A 26,304-nucleotide genomic window follows, 5' to 3' on the forward strand; every position below is an offset into this window, starting at 1 on the left:
CTTAATAGCCACGGAATAGTACAAGAAACTTTGACTGCATCAATCACCAGCTTTGAGTCGCCCTCCACACGTAAAACCTCTTCCTTTTGCCATCCAAAGTGCATCCCTTGAAGCAATCCCTTCTGCTACAGAAATTATATTTTGCCCCAGACAAGAAGCTCAAGCTACAATCGGAGTTCCACTTATTACTATTGTGCCAAATGCTAAAATGTCGAAAAAGTGGTTTAGGCTCGATAATTTAATTATATGAACATTTTAACCTAAAAAAATCCAAATTCCGACAAAAATAACAAGATCCTGGGTGGCAGTGGAAAATGCAACAAAGAAATGCTGGGGGTTTCGGCAGCATTGAATTTTGGTACATTCAGAACCTACTCATGTTTGTGACGTTAAGAGTCGAACAAATTCAGGCAATTACAGTACAAGGCTGCAGCCTGCAAGGGCGCGGAACCAAAATTTATGGCCGGCATGACTCAACTAAAATACCATCCATGCGTATACTAAAATGGGGACGAAGAGGAAACAAATGACATGTAAATTCAAGCATCAGCTACCACGGGTCATTTTTATCTTCGGCATTGCCTTCTTCATCTGACGAGCACGCTCCTTTGCTTCTTTCTTGCGAATACTCTCTGCACTGAGCTTAGCCTCGGCCTCCTCCATCATCTTTCTCCTCTCCGCCTTCTTTCTTTGCAATGCTTCTTGCCTTGCATTTTGGAGTTCTTTGTAAGCCTCTTGAGCCGCCTTTGATCTGATAGCTTCAGTTTTGGATCGAGCCTGCAACAATCAGAATTAGAAAATACCGCCAAATGGAAATTTTGTAGAAGCTTTTGATTCCACAGTATAACTGGAAGCTGACCTACCTGACTGCTTAGCTTGTAGCGCCCAATCAAATCAATATAATATGGTACCAAGGCCACCAGACGAGTCATATCAGCCATGTTACCTGCATCCGGTAGGGCAAACTTGAACAACAGCATCTTCTTTTGCGCGCCTGGATGTTGATCTGAAAAATGCATGTAGATGAAACCCTTTCCAAATTTCTGAAAAGCCTTTTCACCCAAAACCTGCAAATGCCAGATCCATTAATACGAGGAACTAAGCGTAAACAAATAATAAAAAGTTGTGCGGAATCAAGAAACAGTATGGATAACTCATGCAGAATGGGACCTAAGAGGAATAATGTAAAAGGGCTGAAGCACGATAAAGTTGAATGTTGCGGTATGGTTGCATAAAGTTTTATACATCCCATGCAATTCAATCATGTGATGCACTAAATGGAAGTCAATTTGTACAGAAGAGATAACTTATAAACAGAAGGACCAAAGAAACACGCAAGACCCTTTATAAACTAGAACAAATGTGATGAAGCAAGCGACTTTGCCATGGCTTTAATGATAAAGAAAACACAGGTTATCGTTCTCACAGATGAAGGCACCGACAAGGGAAGTACCCAAGGGCGAATCGTCAAGGGAAAACACAGGTTATCAGGTTATCATTCTCAAGGGATCAAACATCTTAAACAGGGTTTAATCAGTAGTGATCAAACAGATAAAGCCCAAACAAACGAAGAAAAAAGATCAAAATCCCTTAGACAATTGAAAAAAGCAATACCAAATTGATAATGTAATGTAATTCCACATTTAGAGTGTACTAAATTACTAATCATTTCGCCTAACAAACTGAGACTTAGAACCTCAGCTTGGTCATCCTCGTGGAATTCCAACTGTTATGAAAAGCATAAGTTGTTCGGCATTATCATTGCAGAAAAATATTCTTATTCTCGAGATAAATATGTGCATATACAGCCTATCTACCGCTAAATTCAAACACAAATTAGTAATTATACAATCAAATACATTGCATATGATCACGAAAATTACGAAACACTTGAAAGAAAACTCATTTCAAGTGCAAACTAACACGTTAACACACAAAACAAATACCATGTAACCGAATTTTGTACCAATATTAAATTGAACCGACCTGTTCGAGCACAGCCTCAGTGATCAAATCACCAGCCACTTCCTTCGATTCGGAGATAACTGCCAGGTCCTCAGAAACCCACTTCCTTCCAGTAGGCGGAGACAATATCCCGGCAAACTTCTGCAAGTCCCTAACCTCCTTCTGCATTGCCTTGGCCGACTTCTTCCTCGCCAAGGCGAAAACCACGTGGTCCATCGCTTCATCGTTCATATAAACCTCGATATTGATCTCGTCCCTACTCGGAACCACCAAGTTGAAAATCGAGGAGATCAAATCGTGGCGGCTCTTGAGCTCCATCGTCGCCAGAAGCCCCTGGCAGCACCTCCGCCCACTCGCGTAAAACTTGAACACGTTCTGCCCTTCCTTCAACAGCAAGGGCGAATCGTCGCCGGGGCCGCCATCTCCGACGCCCAAAATACTGAAGTTCTTCTCGAAAATCGAGTCTTTGGTGGCGAATTTCGCCGCCCAAGCCAGGGCAATGTTCTCGTTCACCCGCTTCCCGGTGAAGTAGTTGATGATGAAGACGATCAGGAACCCTCCGCACGCGATCTCCACAACAAAGGATCTCGGCGCGGCGGGGGGCTTGGGGTCAGCGGAGGGTTTGGGATCGGAATCGGAGGAGGGAGTGGCATTTTCAGTAATTGCAGGGTCGTGGAGGGGCGGTTTCTGCTGCGGTTGGACGGGTAGGCCTTCGAACTCATCTTCATCCCAATCCTCGAAGCTGGTGGAGGAAGGCTTCGGAAGATCGGTGGATGGAGAATCCGAATCGGGAATCGGGTTGGGATCCGGGTCGGGTAGGGAGGGATCGGTGGAGGGAGGTGGGTCGGGTTGGGAGGTGGTGGTGAGGGAAGGACGGGTGCGAGTGGGGAGAGGGAGTGAGGAGTCGTCGTCGTCGATATCGTCGATTTCGTCGGCGTCGTCGAATCCTTCGAATTGGGAGTCAGCGAGGACGGAGGAGGGAGAGAAGGAAAGGTGGGATAAGAGGAAGAGGAGGATGAAGAGGGAGAGCAGAGAAAGGAGGCGCGTGTAAGAGAGTAACGCCATGACCATGCTTGCTGCTCCTGCTACAGAGAGGGCGTACAGGAAACAAGGAAGTGTATTAAGTGAATGTGGGAGATGGATACGAGGGTGTGACCAACTGGGTAATTATATTTTTTTTATTTTAACCTGAATAACACATTACAAATGACGTTAGTAAATGAAATAGTTATATAAAAATTAGAGATGTCAGGTTTGAATCTTGTTGTTGGTATGGAAGCCAGATTTATGAACAGAAAGAGACTGAGAGTCTTCTTCTCAGTCGTTCACATTACATTGAAAAAAAAAACGCAACTTTTAACCAAAGTAAATATTAAATTTGGAAAACTAGTATATCAAATTCATGATGATTGCAGTAATGACCTAAGTAAGTGAGTCTATTTGTCATGAACATAATGCTAGAGGGATCAAAATTGCAAACCAAATGATATGAAATAAGCACGTTAATCAACGTTAAAATAAAAATTCAATATCAACATCCACATCATTTGGTTTAAAAATTTAGTCTCATCATTTGTAATGGCATTAGCTGTTGGGTGGATATGTTTAAGTGTATAATTATTATGTTGTAAAAGTGTATTGCTTTGTTTAGAAATGTGTTTAAAATGACTCAAAGCGCTTCTGATAATTGATTTTAAGTTTAAGAAGACACATCATATATGTTTTTCTTACGGGGAAGCACCAAATTCATCTAATTTAGTCCTGAAAACTAGTAAAGTACCCAAGACAAAAGCATACAAAAAGAAAAACAGATCCATGAACTCAACAGCCCAACTTGCATAAGATTTTATTAACTTTGATTTGTATTTTTCATCTGATTTCACTTCGTTCATGAAATATTTGAATATTGTATAAAATAATATTCTGTGTTATACTAATTTGATTGAATCATTCTTTTCTTCGTTGGTTATCATCCCAGTACCTTTTCCTCCCCTTCCCCTTTGGGCGTCATGTTTTCTCCGTTTCCTCTTCAAGTTTAAGATTTTTTTTTCGTCAATGAGAGAAAGTAGTTTGTAAATTCGTGTATATTATACACATAATTACGTATTTTTCAAAAATATTTTTGTGTTCCGTACGCATCTTAGTAATTCATAAAGTTGCACGTCTACCAAAATTTTAATATCCAGTACACATACTCAAGTACATATGTATTCACGTTTAATTGATGTTACAACAACATATTTTTTAAGAGAACTACTAGACCCGCTCCGTGACCTTTTCACAGTTTACCATTTCCACAGCTTCAACTGCGCTTTCGGGTTTCGGACATCTTGCTCTCCAAGTTCAAAAATCCACATTTACATGCACCCGAAAACAACTACTATGGAAGCAATCGGTGTACAAAGTACAGTGGACAAGCATCTCGGGGAAGAAGTGGTAAAAGTTTATGAAGCAAATTATCTTAAATTCAACAGTAATTAGTCATAAGTCATCCTACATACAGCATTGTCTGTCGACTGCAGCCACAGCATCACATTGAATACGTTATAGAGAACGGGGAACAAAATTCAAATCGCCTCTGCTAAGAAGAGCAATGCTTAATCATTTGCCAAATTTGATGGCGACGTTCCTTGTCTTTGTGACTCTTGAGCACGATACTCAGCCCGAACCTTAACATCAATCAACGAATGCTTTGTCTTTAATTAACCAGAGGGGCAATGGTATCGTTATACAGAATATTTACCAGACGCAGCATAAAAGCGAGAGAGGCAGTGAATACCTGCTGAATAGGTTGGGAAGTATGCTCTAATACAGAATGAATCCTCCCAAATGGTGGTTAACTTGTCAGTTTGATAACAGTCAGCAGCAAGCTCCTTGTGCAAATCACAAAAGAGTTAACCGCAATCATGAAGAGAAAAGCATGTGTCCCAGTGTGTGATCGAGCAACTGTCCGAATCAAGAACATGAAGACATACCTTTGATGCTAATATACTATTGTGGGGGCCTGTCTTCTTCTAACAACAAATGGATAATCGACCTTAAAACCTCATTATGAGCAACAGTGGAATTCTGAAAAGAAAGGGCATGAAAATGCAAAAACAAATCGTTATAAGGTTCTAAATAAATAACTATATGATAGCATAAGCCAAACTAAATTGATACTGAGGATTGAGTTTAGAGAAATGGGTTTTCGGATTAGCATGGGACAGTGAAATCTAGCTCACGACAGACAACTCATGCCTTATGCATTGAGAATGATAGAGGCAAGTGAAAAGTAACGGCACAACTAGATATTAATACGCTAAGGAAACATTTGTAGCAATTGACAAGTAAATTACAACTTAGAAGCAACCTGAAATTACCTCTGGCTTTCTTATCAATTCCTTCAGAACGGAATGAAGAGTTAAACGGAGTTCCTTGAACAGAACAGCAGTTTGTGCTGGCGCCGTCAGTTTTAACCATCCATCAACAATAACAAGTCCCGTCTGAAAGATGAAACATCAATACATAATAAAATAACTGAATCCATTTTTGCTTCTGCAAACCATAGAAATGGGAGGAAGAATTGGAATATAAAGACAATAGCACATAAATTCATCAAAGTCATCAAGCACGAACTGAAATGACATGTCCAAGAACCGGATACATTAATTCAAAAATTATTCACAACACTTAGGTGAAGCAGGCATAGCTCATACAAACCTCAAGCAGATAGAAAGATGTCAAGATGACAAATTCCTAGTTAGCCGTAGAAAAGGCCCAATTGTACTGCTTTGTTTCCTTCCCCTTTCTTTTCTGATTTTTTGCTCTTTTTTTATGGTTGGTTATAAAATAAGGGGAGTGATTGCCCAGAATTCTCTCAGAGAAGTATTTATAAGATTATAGAATCCAGGACTTCTTTGACCAAGGAACACTTGGTCGTTTGTCCTCTGGTTCAATTACACAAAGGTATAAAACAGACATCAAGATCATGTTATTGGACAAGGTCAGAAGGAGCACTTACCTGTCAACTGAAAAGAGCTGGAAGCATTTACATTTTCAGATTCACATACTTTAAATGCATGGCTTTCAAATGCACATATTTTATGTCTGGGAGAACATTAAAAAATAAAAAGAAAAGAAGATACCTGATGCTGGATATTGATGGCGCCACCAAACAGCAAAATAGAGTTGGGAGAAATGACTGTAGTATCTCGGAGAAACACTTTGTTGGTTTCGACCTGTGGAAATGATATATTAAACTCTCATCTTTAAGTCCGAAGAATCAGTAGGCTGAACAATTATTGTAGGTAATGTATTTATGTACAAAATTTCGTCAAACTCTCTCTCTCTCTCTCTCTCTTAGAAAGGTCAGGCTGGGAAGGTTATTATTTTCCTTTCTGCAATATGTAATTATTAGGGAGCCAAGGGTATGCCGTATTGATTACTTGTTTATTCCCTTTGTTGTTATAGTCACCATCAACGTATTACTGTGAGAAAATGTAAACAAAGTAGATTCAAAAGATAATAGTGCACAAACCTTTTCGAGGAAGACGAGGAAGGGGTACCGAAATTCTTTTAAATTACTGTTGATAGAAGAAGGGTGTATGCTAACTTCTCTTCTTCCATCAAACCAGATTGGGCGTTCCTTAGTTGCTAGACCGGCAGATTGTTTAAGGTTACTGAGAGTTGCTTCAGCAATGCCTTTCTCTGTGGCTGCAACATTAGGATATAAACCTGCACATAATATTGCCTGCAAGGAAAGGGTAGACTTCAATTCAAAATCAGATGTTTGATATGAACTCCTCAGTTACCTATGTGACAGGCACATACTTATGGAAAATTCTCACTTGAATAACGACAATAGTTCAAGACACGCATGTGGAACAAAGGTTAATATCTCACTACTAAGCAATCAACTCTATATATGTATTGAAGAAAAAATCCGAGGTGAAATGAAGCTGCAAAATGTTAAGATAAATTTTGTTTGTTTCACATACAGAAATTTCCCATCAGCTTAAGTTTTTGGTCTGTAATGGTAGTCTAATTTGGTATCAGAGCTTCAGTTCGAATAGGTCCTGGGTTTGAATCATCTCTGCCCCATTTCCCAAATTATTTGTTACTTCTATGCTTGTATGTTCGTCTACCTCTCCACGTGCAGGATGAGACTGCTTGTGAGGGAGGATGTTAACTTGATATGTCCTATCCCATGACAGGTTAAGCTTTTTGGGTACAGTGATGTTTAACAAGTTTAATTTAATCTCACCCTAAGCCTTAGCTTAAGTGATAATGGAGTTAGGTAGGGTGAGTAAGAATACTAACTTCAAAGAAAATAGTTTGAAGATGACTGGTACGATATCAAAGGAAGATTTTATAACTTAACTGTCTTGGTTGTTTAAAAACATTACCAGGCTACATTACAATGATGTACTGTTCTCTAAACCTGAAATATGAATAAGTATTCAAGTAAACCAAAGAATGGTCCCTAAGAAATATGTGAAATCCCACACAAGAGAGAGACACCATAATAAAAATAATAATTACAATAATAATGCAACATGACATATGACATAATGTGAGGAGCACAGAACAATCCTCTGCTGATTCAAGATAATATGCAATGACCAAACTTTACCATATACAGTGCAGATCAATGCGTAAAAACAGAGAAAAATCAGTCTTACCACTTCCTCAGAATCAAGCCAGAAAGAACTTCATCAAAATCACAAACATTTAAAAGACGTTGAGTTTTACCTTTACAATTGATGAATGGTTTGAATACATATTGAATGGTTGTGATGCATCCGAAAACCAAGTATCAAGATTCTCTTTCTTTCTCCCATCAACCTGAAGCAAGACACAGTTCCTTGGTTTAACTCAAAGCTTCTGATAAAACTCTAGTTTAGTCTGGATAGCAAACTATCTGACATAGAAATTTTGCAACTTTGCGTAGCAGAAAATAGCGTATGGGAGCATAAGACTGACTAACAGATCAACATCTTGGCATCAGCGGAACTTTGGAGTTTTAAGGAACAGACTGTTCCACAGATTTGACATAATGGGAAAAAATATTTAGAGAGTCAAGGTTGAAGGGGGTGACTTCCAGCTTCACATGTTTCTTCATTTTTCAAGAAACACTGCATTGTTGGTGGAGGAAACAGATGTAGAACAAGTAACGAATATTTAGAAAGTAGCAAGGATTTTAGAATAGAAGAGGATAAGGGATCCAGAGAAGAAGAATAGAGGGGGAAGAAGAAGAAAAATACAGACATCATAAGGATAATAGAATAGAAAGAGAGTATTCAAAACAGAGTTTAGAGAGGAAGATAGAGGTAGATGAAAGACAGAGAGAAACATATGCATGGAAAAAAATTTGTGTATCCAACCATTCAATTCTGCCACTACTGAATTACAATGGATGAACTATAATGACAAAATCTTGCTACAAACAGGAAAGTAAACCATATCTTTCTAGAAACAGGAAATAAAAATAGGAAGTATACTAGAATACCCCTTCCCACTTTCCTGAATCCTAATTCATCCTACACAAGAAACAGGCAGCTGTTTTTGTTTATTCACGCTGATTCTGTGTTCCTTCAGTTGTAAGTTTACTTGCATGTTTTCATCCAATCCAACGGAAGATAAACTGTACAGTAATGGGTCTCTCTCTCTCTCTCTTACTTGCATGTTTTCATCCAATCCAATGGAAGAGAAACTGTACAGTAATGGGTCTCTCTCTCCCTAAAGGCTTCCTTGATTTCCCAGTTAGAAATCTAGGGTCGAACAGTGATTGGAGTAAATCATTTACATCACTCGACAAAAGTGACTGTTGTAAAATACTTTTGGAAAGAGAACTGATTTTTGCACACTCCTTTTCCTTCATGCATACCCTATTTTGTTTATGACCTTTGGATTGAATAAAACCAAGGAAAATCAAGGGAGAAAAATTAACGGGGTGTGCAGGAGGAGAAAAGGAGTGCTGAAATCATTTCCCTTTAAAAACCCATAAAATCATTAACAATGAAAAATAATGCATGTGAACAGAACCCTACATGTTGTATTACTACTTTCTAGAGTGATTACAATTTACTTCGGTTAAGAATTTATAAGGTCTCTGAGTGATCAACATCCTCAGACTTAACAGCGTGAGTTAAAAAGTCACTGGCTAGCAAAAAATTAATAAAAGGAGTTTAATATTAAAATTTCCAGCATCGCACAAACTAATTTTACTACTAAAGTGAAATAGTGAAGCGCTACCTGATTTTTTTTCGGAAGGTCAATGAGCCCAATATCTGCTAGCAGAGTCCCAAACTGTATCCTCATGTCTCTGAATAATTAAACATATGAAGAGGAGTTGATGGATTATAACAACTACCCAAACAAGAAAAAGGACTCTTAACAAACATTGACATACAGATACATTAAGTTCTGGAGAAAGAAACTGCACCTTATCATGTACATGACGGAACTGCTCAAGAAGTATGAATTGCAAAAATTTTGAGCAGCTTTAACGCCTTTCTACAACAACCAAACTTTTCCATGTCAGCAAACGTTGTGTTCTACCAATAACATGTCAGAATACATTCAACAACTGAACTGTTTCAATGGCAATGGTATAAGAACTTCGCATGCACGTATGCTTTAGGCAGGCTATAAGAAGCATGTGGCTATGATCTCATGGCATGAAACAACCAAATAGTATCATGATTCATGACATATGATCTAAATTGGTATTGGCCTCAGGATTTGTGTGCACATGCACACTCAAGTCCTTGCATGCAAAGTGCAAACAAACATATGACGAACCTCACGTAGAATCTTTTCCCATTTACTGTAAGCACTCATCATTATAAGATGGTCTGATTGCCTGTCACTATCATTTGATTCACTTGGACCGTCTAGCTTGCCAGTCAAGAGTGCCAATTTAGCTCTTTCAACATTTTGTCTCTGTAATTTAAATGTAGTGACATAGGGTAAGTATATAACTGAAGTTCCTATCTATTGAAATAATTAACAGTAACTTATATCAGCACTGAAAGAGGGACCTCATCTTTGGGATAGATAAATGGAGATTTATAGCTCAAGAATGCTGCAATTGAGAGAATCGGCGACAAGCAACCAAATATTCCCCCATATAACATCATCTGCAGTTCCAAAAGAAACAGCATGAGAAATCAGTATCAAAAGATTTTACATCAACATCATCTGCAGTTTCAAGTCTTTACATCAACATCATACAAAGGCCGCCTGAACACATGAGTACCAAAATGTAAAGCCCTAGACTAATAAATAGCCTTTTACTTTTTGAGGCTGCAATTGTTATTCACATGCATCCTATCAAGTGTGGGAAGGAAAATTGCATACCTTCCCAATCAATACATCAACAGGAAGTTTTGCCAGATGATGCCCAAGAGGAGTCAACTCTTCATCTGCTTCAAGAGCACCAACCTATAAAATAAGCCCAGTAGTAAAGATTCCGCTTACAGTGCGTTGGCATTCCTTCTTGGTGCCCAAGTAAATGAGCATGTGCTGACGAGTTTACAGAAATATAAATTGCAAGAATTTTCACTATATGCACAAAAGCTGATTCTACCGCTACCGTGACTAATGCAAATAAAGAGAATCAGCTTTTTCTGGATAAAGAATAATGAAATTTATTGCGGATATGCATAAATCAAAAGTACCATGAATTATGAAAACTTAGTACTTCCCTGTTTTGAAAATAAAAGTATGAAGATAAAAGACAGGAGAAACTCATTGCAGAAACAACAAAGAGAAATGGTCTCTACAAATTTCAGTTAAATGACGTCTATGTTGTTCCCTATGCATAGGAATCTGTTGTCTATTGCTCAACTCTATCGCGACAATAATGTCTTTGATTCTAACCATTTTTTAAGTCTTTGATCAGTCTATGTTCCATTCCTCTTTCAAGGGCCTAAGTAGGAATGGTCTCTACAAATTTCCTTTCCATCTTGAATTCAGGCTTTGTCTGCCTGAAATAATGTCTATGGCAGTCATATGGGTCATCCTTCTAGTCAAATAATGTCTTACTCTTTGGCAAAATCATTTTTCAGATTCTAGTTTTAAAATTCAAAAATCGTGTTGAAGAGCTGTGCCTAGGGTCTTCTGATCTTATGAAACGTTCGCTTCAATTTGAATTGTAATTGAGGGGAAGTACCTTGTGCATAATGCATGTGCAATTGGCTTTAGTTTAGAAGGTTGAAAGACAACTAACACATTGGAGGACCAAAGAAGGTTAAAAGAGAATAATTATAAGTTGACATCTAATGTGTTGGATAAATAAACAAAACAAGAATAAATTTTGTTTCCCTCTAATGCTTAGGCATTTTCATCTATTTCAGACAATATTTTGTTTCACTCTACTCTAATACAACGAATCAACAGTATGACAAATTTATCCTTATGGAACCAGAATAAACTTGTTAGTGACTGTAGGTTACAAAGCAAGAAGTGAATACAAAATGAAGAGCATTAGGATTTAGTCATAGATTCAATTGTCACTATGCATTGTGGTTCTGATTTGAATGGATAAAACTATACCTCATACAATAACTTAATTGACGAGGTCATAGCCTCTTCCCTTGGAGGTTCTAAAGCCTGATAATAGAAGTAAACAACCCAAACCAGTCAGATGACATCATCATTAAACAAACCTCTTATAAAAATATAACATGACTTACCTCGGATAAAAATGACTTTATGTAACCCAGAGAAAGCAACTTAATTTGTAAACACAACTCTACTAATGGCATTCGAAGCATCTCCGGAACCTAGGCATAATTGTACAGTACAGTTAGAAATTATATAAGCTGATATTTGACTGTTTCTTATATAAAAACTTGAATAAAATAACTGATTAAGTGGATAGCAGTAGAAAGCATATGAAAATTGCCCCGTCTTAGAAAACCATTTTAGGGGCAAGTACCTGAAAAGGCCGCATGAGCTTTTCAAATCGATAACGTGTATACAAGCAAAAACAGATTCCAGGTTTCACACGTCCAGCTCTTCCTCGCCGTTGCCTTGCATTTGCTCTAGATATCCAATCTTCGACCATGCTTGACAATTTCTGCAGTTGTTAGCAAACCAAATATTAGACCCAGCAACACCAAAGGTATTCTAACATCCATGGAGACACAATTTCTGCAGATGGTATCTGCTGATAAATCCAGTGGAGACACATATGCAACAAAGGGTAAAATGAGATTCTAAGTTACTCAAGTTTTTTTCGCTTTTAGGAGACAGATTTTATATCTAAACAAAATTGAGAACATTCACAGTGAGCAAGATGGCAAATTCAACAATACATAACCGAATTAGAACAATATATTGTCCCTCAGACAGCAAAAAGTAAATAAAAATGTTTAGATAGATAACAAACAGCAGCTTTCCAATATGCCAAATGAAAGAACATTGTATAACCCAAAATTAGATTCAACTTCTTCAGGGTCAACCTTGTATTTTGATTTTATAGAGTGAAGACAAGAAGAGTGGATGCAAAGTTGAAAACTGGCAAAGGGGCAAGGACGGTTATCAGGAGAACAAAAGTGAGAGACATCGTGCGCGCACAAACTAGTGTAGTTCTATCGTCTTTGTCAGTTCTACTGAAACCATTATTAGATAACACAATGTTCTGAAGGTAAAACCAGAACGGTATGAAACCTACCATGTGTTAAGAATGAAATCTGGAGTGCAAAATAGATTATACAGTGGGCTTCCATGGAAATGGAAATGTTTAGCACTAGCACCAAACGAAAAACAATACAAAATTGGGTTCCTTCCATACAGTACTAAGCTTCTAGCAACAAATATAGAATAAAGTACAAATCTGAAGGAGTACCGAAATTATTGCAAAAAGAGAGGCCTAATATGTATGATGTATCTGAATATAGATACTGCTCACATCTAAAATACTAAGAAAGTCACAATCAAAATCAAAAGAATCACGTAGTCGTTCATTAAAAACATTAAAACAACAAACCTTTTGCGGATTATAACGATTCTCCTTATGCTTTCCACAGTCTATAACATATACCACATCATCTATTGTTATGCTGGTCTCTGCAATGTTTGTGGCTACAATGACCTATTAAGATATTGAAACAAAACATCAATGAAATTTATAGCAAGTCAAACAAAAACAAAAGCATTATGCACTAAAATTTATTTACATATCGATGTTTTAATCAATGTAAGCATTTCATGAATTGTTTTTGTTATTCATTTTAATTGAGCAGGGGTAAAGTATTGGTTGTTGTTTAGCTTGTATATGTTAGTACACTTTGCCTTGGTTGACTGCTTTTGAATACACTTTTATATTTCTGTAACTCTTTTTTTTCTCGACAAAACAGTTCCATTTTCCTATATGAAAAAATTGGTAGTTAATCTGAGCAAAGCTGTCCATCTTGATCTGCCTTCCTCAATATGAATAATCAGCCAGACTGGATGAAGACAAAATTCGGCCAAAATCATTTTTCCAACTCCATTCTCTCCGCTGATGGAATTATTTGGGTTATAGTTACAAAACATTAAAAACTGATTCATGAAACATGAAGAAAAAAAAAGCCGCTACAGGATATACACATGAAAAGATAATGCGAAATCTTTTCAAGTTTCCTTCTTCCAAAGTTTAAACTCTTAGTTCCAAGACTGGAGGTTCACCTTAAATTTTATTTTCTACTTTGGTTGGACTTTGGTAATCACCTCAATTCATTTATTTTCTAATGAAATATCCAGCTATCATTACTAAGTTTAAATGAACTTTCAGCTTTTACCCTGAACTTAAATGATGATTTATGAAACAACTGTAAGCAAATTGCTGTAACAACTACATACGCTAAAAACTTTCATTTATGTAAAGATAAGAAGTGCTGAGTAGACGACAATCTAATGAAGAACCACTCAAAAAGTATAACAAACAATCTAATGAAGAACCACTCAAAATGTATAACAAGTACCATAATAAAAGGGTAAAACAATAAACAAAGAGCAAAAGAGAGAAGAAATTTAAGTGGAAAAACATGCCTTCCGTATGTTCTCAGGAGCCCGTAAAAACACCTTCTTTTGATCAGTTGATGCAACGGAAGAATGTAGTGGAAGAATCCAATCAGAAGCTGGTCCACCAAATCGATATGAAGCAGATAGCTTATCAACTAAAGTGTAAATTTCAGATACTCCCTGTTAAGCATCATTTAAGTACAAGAATAGTAACATGTTATTAGTGGCGAGGCAAACACAATTACATGTATGACCTATAAGGGCACAAAAGTGTGAAGAGGTGGATGGCTTACAGGCAAGAATACAAGTATGGCTCCCTCACTGCAAGTTTCATCAACATGGCACACCAGGTCTTCAAGAAGGTCATAATCAATGACATCTTCATTCACTCTTTGCTGTACAAATTTTGATTACCATGTTATATAGTCCCCTTACGAGGAGGGAAAGAAAATGAACCACATCTCAAGAAACTAAATCTCAAAGGCAATTACCAAGTTTTGTCGAGTTTGCTCTTTGTACGATTGATAACTATCCGGTACATAATACGGATTTATAGTTTCTTCAGAGAGCAGAGAATCATCACCCCAACCAGATAAAACAAGATTCTTCTTTCCCCTGCGGTTGTTTACAGGACCAGCCTGGTGTTTTCAAAATGCAGGAATTCAAAAATTAGGTAATGAACATCAAAATGTTACCGCGTGACCGTGACTTAACCATAGTAGAAGAATCTCAAAGAAATTAAAAGAAAAATTGTGGAATAATATGGCTGCAATTATTCAACCCAAATTCCAATCTAGTGTATATAGTAATACTATAAATATTGGGAAGACTAATAAGTACTCATCATCAAAAAATTATGAGTGAACACTGAATAACCAGGTCCAATAAAACATATAACATGGTTTCTATACAGGCATTCAAATCTTGTAATGATCATTTTGGTGTTGACCTTGTGCTCATTTATAGAACTACGTAGTTTTACAACTCTATATGTATTTTGGAATGAGGGTCTAGAACTTGTCTGACACAATCAAGTATTAAACGCTCATTCCAAAATGCTTGACCCTTAAACCCCCAAACGATGTTGTTTCGAACATTAGCCCAATATTAGAACCAAAAACATAGGTGATCCTATTTCCCAAAGTAGACATGTAATATGTGATAATTCAAATATTCAAAGAATTTACTGCACATGAATCCATAGAGAAGGAAAGTTAAAGAGATTTGGAAAACAGAGAAACTTCTCAGGACTAAAAGACGAAAAGAATGAAAGAGAGGTGTACAATTTGGGTCACCTTTTCTTTAGTCAAAGCTCCATATTTCATGGAAGCTGGAGAGTCTGAAGCAATCCGATAATCTATGCTTTCATATATATCCTCAAGATAGTATGTTGTGACAGGATGTGTTCTGCCTTCTGCAGTAATCACTGGGCAATTACCAAAGTATCTCGAAAACAAATTTGAATCAACAGTTGCAGACCTGTATAAATGGGAGGTCAACTAATCAACACAATTTTCTAAACATACACATTTATGTAATATAAATTTGAGGAAATGTAGTACAAACATACATCAGAATAACCTTCAGTTTTGGTGTGTTAAGAGCTGATTGCTTCTCAATCAGATTCTTCAACACTATGAGCAGGAAATCACCCTGTTTATAGGAAGCAAAACAAAATATCAATCTGTTAGAATTCCTTTTTTTACCAGGTTACACTTTATTTCTTAATTTCATCCCTTGACAAGGAGACACATTCTGACAACACTCAGGAAAACGTAAAAGTAAAATGATTTGTGAACCCAGTAAAAGTAAAAATGAAATTACACAAAGTGTTATGTGGTATTTCTCTTCTATAACATTCTTTATTTCTCAACCGGGAGATGAATTTCTGACGAAACTCAGAAAGGGAAAACAATCTGTGAACCACTAAAAGTTATGTGCTGTTTCCATAACACACATTCACCATCTGTACTTGCCCCCACCTCCCCTTTCCTCCCATGAAAAATGAAAGGCAAAAACCAGCTGTGTTAAGCTTCACTTGGTATTGTTCATCCATAACATCTCAAAAAAAGAAAAAGTAAAGATGTAAACCAAAGGAGTCAACCTCTTTCACCTATTGTTCAAAAAACAAAAAATTATGATTTTCATTCAAAAGAAAAAATATAGCATAGCAGAGGATACAAGATACAAGTCACTGTTTCTTTCTTTTAAAGAAATTTTTGCTTCTTATATATAAGAATCATGGGATCACAAAATAGTTAGAGGATGTCATGTCTTTTTTTTTTTGGAGGACATGGAAGATTTGTGCTGGCCATGAGCATGAATAATACCAACAAATATTTCCCAAAACCACCATGGGAACCTATAAACTACTAAAGCTACTACTCACCAAAAGAGACCGCTCATGTACTTCATCAACTATGACATGAGTAACTCCTGTCAAGTTTTTATCCCCCTGCAAAGGAAAAGCTGTAAGTATAAGATTTGTTTAGTATCTTCAATGAGATTTTCAACAGATATAGCATTAAGCGAAAGAAGTTTCATCACTCATGCCACAAAATAAGTGTATTGCTGAAGATACATACATGTCATGATCTTGCACTCACCAATGGGCACGAATATTCATGCTCAATGACCATCGTTAAAATTCAACAGTTTATTCAAGAAATAAAATTACATTACCAGGATTTTAAATATCAGTCATTGGATTTTGAACCCACATTTGGTGAACAATGATTTAGTACTCACGAGTGACTAAGGAGTTCAAAGCAAACTTCAAACATCCATAAATAAAAGATCTCTTAGACAGCCGTCCACTCCATTTTTTACAAATTTTAGGGCCAGAACATAAGTCCTTTTTTTACAAATATGTGAACTAAGCCTAAGCCCCTTGAATATCAGTTGAAAGGGTTTCAGTTGTGAAACCTAACAAGTGATTATCGTACTTTGAACTCAAAAAAAAAAAAAAAAAAAAAAAAAAGTGATTTATCTCCGATGATGTCAAACAACATGAATATATTTGGCAATGAAATGTACAGTCCTCTAGTTTCTAAATAAGAAGACTAAATTAAAGTCTTACCACAAATTTTCTCAGAAGAATGCCCGTCGTACAAAAGAGAAGCTTAGTCTTGTCATTGCTGACATAAGAGAAAACCAGAATGAAAATTTTGGTGACAAAACAAAAAACCACCAAGATGCAAATAATAATAAGAAAATTAAAGTAATGAAAACTTTGGCATACAAGCATAACCAAAAGATCAGACAGATTAATAGATGTCTATACTAGTGCAGATAAAACATAAAAGACACAAACTTTCACATTAATATGGTGTAGTTTCATGTAAATGAGTAGAACAAACAAAAAAAAAAAAAAAAGTAACACCTTGCACTATCGAGACGAACTTGATAACCAACCAAAGAACCTTTTGAACCAGGTGAAGGTTCACAGCGCTCATCAGAAACTCTTTCAGCCACAGAGATAGCCTACAATACCAAAAAAATTAAAAAAAATAAAAACCATAATCACATGAGCAAGAAGTTAGAACCATTATATCTTCTAAAATTTGCCAGAGCAAAGTCCACCGCAAATACAGACTAATATATAAAGGAAATTCATGGTTTTACCAACATTAATTTTCAAGCTCTATCAAATTAATTTCCTCCATACAAAGGTAACTTGTTTTTGTTAATTTAATGAAACATTGTCAATTTTCAGTATAAGCAAGGAAAAGTCAATTGATAATTTTGGGCATATAAGGATTCTAGTGAATAAATTACAATCTTCTTACATATGTTCATAACACACAACCACGACCATTTTTTGAAAATGACACTATTTTCCCTAGCTAGAATTCATACAACCTAATTCATCTATGAAGGGTGTTTCTCTTTTGAGAGCCAATTCACGTGGCCTGTTAAACTAAGGAATAATATCGAACACAATAAGCTTTCGAAAGTATATCAACAGTTCACACTGATACAAAAGACCATAAACATCTCAGCAAAACCCCTCCACCTAATTGATATCTGTGGGTTCATAAAATGGAAGCTTCAATAGAAACTTAGGAATGCAGATAAGGATTATTAACTGAAATTTCCATGGTTATGATCATTTGATTGTAAAGGTATATACGCTGATTTACAAATGCAAAAAATATCTTGAACAAACTACAAGAATACTTCACCCTTTCAGGAAATACCCTAAAACAGTGCTACCTAGTGTGAAGGAGAAAGACAAAAAAAACCACATGAGAAACCAGGAACCTGGTCCTAATGAGAATGTGTAGATCAACACTGAAAGTATAATTTTTTTTTCTGGTGCAATGCATGTGATGGTCATCCAGTCATGTCACAGGAATTTTGCTTTAAACTTTAAACAGAAGGGACCTAATGCAGTGTCGTACATTCCAGCAGAGAAGATTGCACCCACCGCTATTCTCCTTGGTTGTGTGCATATAATTTTACAATCTCCACCATGTCCCGATTTGATCATGTCATCCAATATGAATTGCGGAACCTAAAAGTATGGAAAATAGGGGAGAAAACAATTTCTAATCAGCCTTAGAACTTCAAAAAGTATTACAATACCAAAATCATAATAATGCAAAACCAATGAAAGGTAGATTTCCACCTGGGTTGTTTTTCCAGAACCTGTTTCACCACAAACAACTAGAACATTATTCTCACTCAGCAGTTGCAGTATATCACCCTTCAAACCAGCAATGGGAAGTGCAGCTCTAGTTTTCAACATGTCCTTGAACAAGTAAACATGTAGCTAAGTACTTCTTTTTGTATGAAACACAAGATCTATTTGGAGAAAACACGAAGAGTACAAAAAGCATGGACAAGTAGTCCATGAAGCAACTAAAACAAATAGAAGAAACATACAAATCCAATCATCCCAGAACACCCTCGGTACAAAAAGCATGGACAAGTAGTCCATGAATACAGGGGCGGACAAGAAAAAAGAAAGAAATAGGGTCACCAAGTTTGTTCATCAAATGATATAGCAGCATTTTATTTATTCTAACGACTAATTTACTGTCAGTACACCCAGCGGTGAGCAACAAGAATCAATAAATAAAGGCAGGTCAGAATCTTTTGAAACAAACAAATTGCAACAAAAACCTTGAATTTTGGATTTTTCACTTTATTCTCCAGTTCTTGTCTCAAATAAGTGCTCTCCACTTCCTTGAGACGATGTACTCCTGCAAAAAATCAACCATTAGATAGGATTACACTTATATTCATTGACAAAAGATAACACCACACGCCATCAAATTTCTGATTCATTAACCCACATGAGTAGTCAAGTTAGCTTAAGATCTCAGCTACAGAATTATATTTTGGCCCAAAAACAATTATGTTCCATTCTCCGAGACAGAGTTCAATCCTGGACATCAGGGTTTAGGGTTCTTGTGGTCATGAGTAGAAAGGTTTGGAATTATATATATACATATATATATGATTCCGGGCTTCAAATACCCAATGTGGGATTCCAATATTCTCAACACACCGGTTCACATGTGCGAGACAGAACCCAATATGTAGATCAATAATTTTGAGTGCTATGGTCAAACTGGGCCTAACATGTGGATACATTTTTTTCATTGATGGATAACAGAAAAAGTAAAATACAGCAGAAAGTTTAAAGGACAAGAAGTAAACTTATTTTCATTGATGAACATGCACTTCTTGTTTCTTATATACGTTATATGGAATGGAAGTATGGAAGTATGGAACTGATAAGAAGTGACTCCACTACAAGCAACGGAATAAAAGCAACGTTTGTTCAACAATGCAACCAAGAGAGGAGTGCAAGCACGTACTTTGAGCTGCTAAATCAACATGAGCAACACCTGCACTTATAGGTTGTTCAATATGGAGTTCTTGAGCCTTGTCTGGAGCAATATCATTCGTAACATTAGCAGCAGAAGTTGAAGCAGAACCATCAACTCTCAAAAGTGAGTCCACAAAAGCAGCTCTTCGATCTTCCTCACTATCTTCCACATTCGTTGATGATTCCCCTGATTTTAGATGTAACAAAAAAAAGTTTACAACAGAATCATCAGATTTTACACTTAACCGGTACACATCAATTGAAACTATGTAGAAACAATATTAGTATTGGAACCAATCAACCAAAGGTTCACTACATCAACTCATTCAATAAATTTTATAAGAGATCTTCATCCTCTCTTTAGAAAAGAGAGTTATGAGTTATAGAACAAAAATAAAGATCCACACCTTCCATCCATTGAATGACTAGAGAAGCATATGGCTCAATAATTAGTAGGTGAACTGGGAGATCAGGAAACAGTTGACAAAGAGCAAATGCTGCCACTCTATTTTGTGCATCCTGTGATAAAAAAAATCATGTGATTAAGTAAGTAAATTTTCAGCAAAACTTTCCCAATGTGAGAACAGTATATATTTATACTTACATAAAAATTATTTGCAAGACCATCACCATAATACCCTCAAAGGTCAAAGCATAATACAAAGTAATAAACATGAGTAATAGACAACAATATAACGAAACATCCAATACATGTCTTGCAACATCTTTCGTACAATTATATTCATAACTAAGGTCAAAATTCATGATTTATTATGTCAGAACTCAAAAGCACAAGTATTTTGGAGATACAAAAGAAGGGTGTGGCCCTGAGGATATGTGCTATAGTTGCTGTTTTCAGGTAATTTGCATGGGAACCTAATAGAATGGTGTTTGATGGTCCTAGGAATGAAAAAGAAAGAATACTTGTGAGAGACAGGTTCAATTTTGGGCTTCATTATGGGCTTTCGTATCTCCAGATTTTAGGAGCAGTTTTTTCGTTGCCATATTTTCTGATACGAGAGCTGCTGCTTCCTAGTGCTAGTTTCTGTTTATCTGGGTACATTTTGCTGTGTTTTTGTTTTCTAGTTTTGTAAGGAGTTCTTTAGTGCAGTGGACTTCTTCTCCTCTGTTTCTGTGATTCATGCACACATACATTTATATACACATATGCATAGGTATTTGCCTCAACATCTACCACATAAGCCTATTCAAGAAAACAATAATTAAAAACATGTGCTAGGCATGTTTTCTCCAACACCCCAAAGTTACATTCATAGGTGTAAGTGATCACCTCAGTTGAATCAAAAGTTACATGCTGATCAGGAAGCTGAAGGGTGACCAAGCCCCCAGCCTTCCTGCTTTTACCTCTCCCACTAGCTTTACGCAAAACGCTGACAGTATAAGAGAGATTATTTTGCTTTCCATTCACTTTATTAAACTTTGGAGCTTCCCATCCGGATCTTTGACATAACTGATGAAGAATAGCCTTGGGAATCTTTCGAGAGTCCCCCTGTCACCATCAGACCATATCATGAAATGGCATAACATGGGGTATCAATTAAACCATATATTAACAGGCACACGACTCCTATCAAAAAACAATAAGCATAAATGATAAAAGCCACATATAAAGTACTGCAGAAAACACTAAATATGTGATCACAAAATTAAATACATAAGAACTATGAATTCAATATCGCATGGTTAAGAATTACATAACAAAAAGATAACCACACTTTCACCATTTTATTGTACTCTACTGAGATTTATTTTCCATTTAAAATGTGGATTAAAAAACAAGAAATATGAGAAAAGGAAGGCATCAGATATTGCGTACTTTAAAAATCCTGCACATATGGTCCTAGGTCTAACAAGATCATTACATACACTACCTTCTTCCAAATACCATCTAATTTCTCCAAATTTTTCTCGCTAGACATTTCCCTCATCCTTTCTTTCTTCTGTAGTTCCAAAATTTCAGGAGGTGGAACATCTGCAGATGGCCCATCTTCTAAGAAGAAATTACCAATCTCCACATCTGTTGACTCCTCTTCTGCAACAATCTTTCCTTGGACAGGTACACTTGGAGTAGAATTGACTGGAGAATGAATAGAGCCGCTGTGCTCTGTATCACTTTCATCAGCTATTAAATCATCAGCAAAGACTTCTTCAGACTGCTTACAAGGACTATCATATGTGTCCTCAGAAGGAGCAGAACCTTGTTCCTTTGCAAATTCTGATGCCAATATGTCGTCTGATAACCCTGATGCATATATTATAGAAATACATAAGAGAAGGTATAATTCACCAGTAAGCTTAACTTGAATCAGAAGAAAAGTAAAAGTTTAACCTAGAGCAGATAACTCTTGCTTGAGATTGCGGATGATGCTGCCTGCCCGTTCCTGGCTTTGCTTGTCCCGGTTTTGCTTGGCTTTTGCAGCTTCCAATCGTGCAGCATGATACTCTTTGGCAATAAGATCATAAGACCTTGGTTTAAGAACCTATTAAGATAGTTGAATTTTGTCGACAACTGTTACTAAGATGATGAAAAGACATGCTAGCAATTACTCCACCAGTACAGCAGAAGTAAAATGAAAATACCTTCTCAGCCAAAGCCTCATCAGCATCATCCTCCCAAGTTGTGGACTCATCCTGAAAATCATTACTTATTAGATTCTCTTTTACATAAATATCGAGATAATTACTACAGGAATAAAAACTGATAAATATATTAAGCATCAGCCAACATCTAAAATTTTCCACAAAATTTATATAAGGTCACAAAATCAAGGATTCCACAAAAGATAAGGCATAAGCTGGTCTATAAGATGATCAAGATCTGACTAGCCATCTCTAAGAAACATTAAGATCCAAATAAAGTACACCAAAATATCACAGATGATGGGTATTAGACTCTAAGATACTACTGCTTTCTAATCAGACAAGGTGTCAAGATCACAGAAAAAGAATAATTCCTGAACTCTGGAGACACTGAAGCACATAATGATCCCCAAAATCATACTATCTCCCCCAATTATTCACTTGATAAGTTCTAATATCATCACACCAAAACTACCCAAAAAAAAAGGCATCACAATGAGCCTCCCCAGAACCACTCCCCTCTTCTTCCCTCCAAAAGAAAAAACAGATGCCTCTCACACAACAAAGCAGCGTATGACACCGAAATCACGCAATTTAACCGGCCTTTACTGCATAGACAAGCCTTTACTGCAAAGACAACAAAGTGAAAAGCAAGTACTCCAAACTTTCAGCCTAACTAGACAAGAAGGTCTTCTCCTCTGAACCATATCACAAGTACCCAACCTCCGGTGAGTGAGTATCAGAGGCAACAACCAAACCTTAAGTGTGGTACTTTAGCCTTCAAAATACAGTTAAGGGAATAAATGGAGAAGGAGATTTGTACATTATCTCCCTTGAAATCGATCTACAAGACAATGCACATAACCAATTCAACCTCCATATTCTCCTATCATAAGCAGGTACCCAACAGAAAATTTTGTAGGAAGACAGTAGGTAAGGTTACTACTCACCCCACCTGATCCTTAGGTTTCTTCAGGGCCCAAAGTACAAGTCAAAGCATAAAAAGAAGGACACAAACAAATTATTTCAATACAGAGATTATGGAATTGAGGCAATCTATAGCGACAAGTAGACTACAGCTGAATTCCCAGCCCAACTCTCCTCCCAAACCTCACTCTTTCCACTTTGCCAACCACAAAATGATAACAAGAAGAAACCTCTATTGGTATATTTCTCCTCATTGGTATGTACTGTACAAAAGAGATGCCAGTTGTTTGTTTTTTGCTTTTTATTTTTTCTACGTGGACTCCTCGAGTTGTAATTTTTATTGATACTGGTAAAGTTTGTTACTTCTCAAAAGTAAAAGGAAAATGTGATGAATCTGTTAGTGGCTCTATCTATGTACCTCTTGTTGTTGCTCGACGTATCGTTTGATCCAATCTGCCTGAGACGGTTGAAACGAATCAAGAGTCTTATCATCCCGATGTCCCTTGGTTCTAATAGCAATTCTCGGTGCATCCTCATCAATCTTGGTATGTGTATCCACCGAGGGAGTCCAGTCATCCCGAGAAGTCAATATGACGCCAACAGAACCACCTGGACCATGGAATTATTATAACAACATACGTTTAAACACAAAATAGCACATAAATGCTCAAATTGCATTCCCAAAAAAAAATCACATTTACAGCAGTATATCCATTGCATTCGGAATGAGGTAAAATGTACCCTCACTTGTGTGCAGAGAAGTTCCAGTAGAAAACTTCAGTGGCAGCTCATTACTAGTCAAGTTTAAGCACAACCAGTCCACAGCATTCTCAAATGTAGCACCCTCCTACATCCAATACAATGCACACACGCTACTGAGTTCCGGATTCGAATTCCTAGTCAGTTTTAATAAATATGCTAATATTCCGTAAAACCCTAAAATCAATAGCATTCAACTAGAATTGCTGCAACTGATTATTGCCAAACATTTTCTCAGCATTCAAACAGGGGTTAGGATTGATCATCAATGTTACCTTGAGAGCAGAAAGAGCGAGTTCGATTTGATCGTTCGTGAAGCCTTCGCAGGAAAGCTTCTCGTACACGGCTTTGAGCTTCTTCGTCTTCTGAGCCTTGGAAAGAGACTCGTCGACCGGAGCCGCCGGGGCGTTGGACCGCCCCGAGTTGAGCAGGAGCCGGCGGACCCGGTTCTCGTTATCGGCCGAAATCTGGAGCCTCGGTGCCGACGACGTCGTTTTAGCCTTGCTGCTGCTCTGCTTCGTCGTAGTCTGCTTTTTCTTCGGAGCCATTTTTCGTTTCTTTTGTTTTCAGACCGTCGCAGAAACTGAACAAGGTCGAAGTGCGAGGAGAAAATTGTATACGTGCCGCCACAGTGTGGCGGTAGCACGAACCAATCACGAGCTGTAACACGGTACCCGCGAAATGCCTAAATTACCCTTTTACACGAAATACATGTTTGTGTAAAAGTTGCTTAGTACGTAGGGCCCAACTTTGCATCTAATGTCATTTCCAAATAATGAGATCCTCGCCGAATCCTCTTTATAATGAATTATGGAAATTCTTCATTTATATATGTTCATTGTATATCATGTGGTCAGATACTGTTTATATTCAATTTTAATAAAAAATTTACAATAATTTTTTACTGCACAATGAACGGATGTGATCGAAAAATCCGTAGAATCCTCATAAAGAAGATCCGACGAGGATCCTCCTGGATTTCCAAAAACAAAAATCATCCAAATAAAAAATAACTTTGACTGCTAAAATGGTCTTAGTGTTCTAGTTTTTGGCCAATTTAGTTCATGTATTTTAATTTGATCAATATAATTTATGTATTTAGTTTTCGTGTTTGTTATGTTATATTTTTTTTTAAACTATTAATGAATTGGATTGGAAATAAATATAATTAGAAATAAAAAATAATATTAATAGAAAGAAATGAACATTGCACAAAATTAATTGGAATTAAGAAGATTATGCACCTGCAATACAATTGATTTTAGATGCTAAAGTAGATAGAAAGTTCGGTATTGGAATTCTTGTGCTCTTACGAATCAAAGTTGATTTTGTGAAATTTGATATATTTACCGTGAAAATAATTTTGTTGCTGATGATTTGGCTCATTTGGATTCATTATGACCTTTTATTAGCAAACTCTTCCTTCTTGTCATCAATTGCTAATTCTTGACCGCGTAATATTAATTTGGGTAAATTACACAAAATTACCTCAACTATTAGGTCATTAACAGTTTCATATCTCGTCTTTAAAAAGTTTCAATGTCATACCTCATCTACGAATTTGTTACAATTTCATACATTCCGTCAGTTGTCTGTCAATTCCTCCATTAAAATGTTGATGTGGTAAGTGACGGGACTCATTTTCTATTAAAATATTTATTATAAATAAATAAATAAAATAAAAGAAAGAAACCCAAACCCAGATCCCATCCCCCCCTAAAACCCATCCCCCTTCCCATCTTCCCCATTCGTCCCCATTTCCAAACCCAAATACCACCCCCCCCCCCCCGGGCGCCCTCTCCTCCTCCATCTCCTCCTCCCTCCCATGGTGCTCCTCCCCCTCCCCCTCCCCCTCTTGCTTCACCAACCTTTCCCCCCACTTGAGCCCCAACCTGCAACCCAGAAAAAAAAAAAAAAAAAAAAAAAAAAACATCTAGGTTTTTTTTTTTTTTTTTTGGGTTGCAGGTTAGGCTCGGGTGGGGGTGGGGGGGGGGGGGGAAGGGGTGGGGGGAAGACGAACTGGGGGTTTTGAATTCGGGGAATGGGTGTAGATTTAAGGAGTGTGGTGTGTAGAGGAGGGAAGAGGGTGGGTGCGGAGGAGAAGAAGGAGGGGGAGGAGCACCATGGGAGGGAGGAGGAGATGGAGGAAGAGAGGGCGCAGGGGGGGTGGGGGGTTGTTCTGGGTTTGGAAATGGGGACGGATGGGGAATATGGGAAGG

At 37.1% G+C, this 26,304-nt stretch overlaps 2 protein-coding genes across 4 annotated transcripts; both read right to left on the reverse strand.

Moving 5' to 3' along the window:
- Positions 1 to 315: 315 nt before the first annotated feature.
- LOC137735734 (uncharacterized protein At5g49945) lies at positions 316 to 4,113 on the reverse strand. The gene is made up of 3 exons (XM_068475179.2): positions 1,987 to 4,113; positions 864 to 1,067; positions 316 to 777 (listed from the first exon to the last, which is right to left on the reverse strand). Exons 1-3 carry the CDS (start codon positions 3,034 to 3,036, stop codon positions 547 to 549), a joined length of 1,485 nt encoding a protein of 494 aa, XP_068331280.2. The 5' UTR covers positions 3,037 to 4,113; the 3' UTR covers positions 316 to 546.
- On the reverse strand, positions 4,110 to 24,713 carry LOC137712880 (RNA helicase family protein). 3 transcript variants are annotated; one of them, XM_068452072.2, is made up of 36 exons: positions 24,361 to 24,713; positions 24,068 to 24,173; positions 23,745 to 23,935; positions 22,400 to 22,450; positions 22,149 to 22,299; positions 21,691 to 22,061; positions 21,090 to 21,308; positions 20,206 to 20,317; positions 19,788 to 19,985; positions 19,087 to 19,166; positions 18,590 to 18,712; positions 18,389 to 18,475; positions 17,342 to 17,442; positions 17,039 to 17,096; positions 16,349 to 16,414; positions 15,530 to 15,612; positions 15,255 to 15,438; positions 14,451 to 14,597; positions 14,253 to 14,354; positions 13,987 to 14,139; positions 12,944 to 13,048; positions 11,891 to 12,031; positions 11,646 to 11,735; positions 11,506 to 11,562; positions 10,309 to 10,392; positions 9,990 to 10,088; positions 9,751 to 9,891; positions 9,392 to 9,462; positions 9,202 to 9,271; positions 7,699 to 7,791; positions 6,485 to 6,697; positions 6,093 to 6,185; positions 5,328 to 5,450; positions 4,941 to 5,034; positions 4,745 to 4,838; positions 4,110 to 4,634 (listed from the first exon to the last, which is right to left on the reverse strand). In XM_068452072.2, the coding sequence occupies exons 1-34, from the start codon at positions 24,631 to 24,633 to the stop codon at positions 4,957 to 4,959; spliced, it is 4,314 nt and encodes a 1,437-aa protein (XP_068308173.2). In that variant the 5' UTR covers positions 24,634 to 24,713; the 3' UTR covers positions 4,110 to 4,634; positions 4,745 to 4,838; positions 4,941 to 4,956. The 3 variants fall into 3 exon arrangements, with proteins under 3 accessions (XP_068308173.2, XP_088541363.1, XP_068308190.2); XM_088685237.1 differs by having other exon boundaries at positions 21,691 to 22,052; positions 24,361 to 24,705; XM_068452089.2 differs by having other exon boundaries at positions 4,745 to 5,034; positions 9,392 to 9,458.
- Between the last annotated feature and the right edge of the window lie 1,591 nt (positions 24,714 to 26,304).

Source organism: Pyrus communis, chromosome 15, assembly GCF_041283825.1.
Source record: "Pyrus communis isolate YQ-2024b chromosome 15, ASM4128382v1, whole genome shotgun sequence".
Lineage (NCBI taxonomy): Eukaryota > Viridiplantae > Streptophyta > Magnoliopsida > Rosales > Rosaceae > Pyrus > Pyrus communis.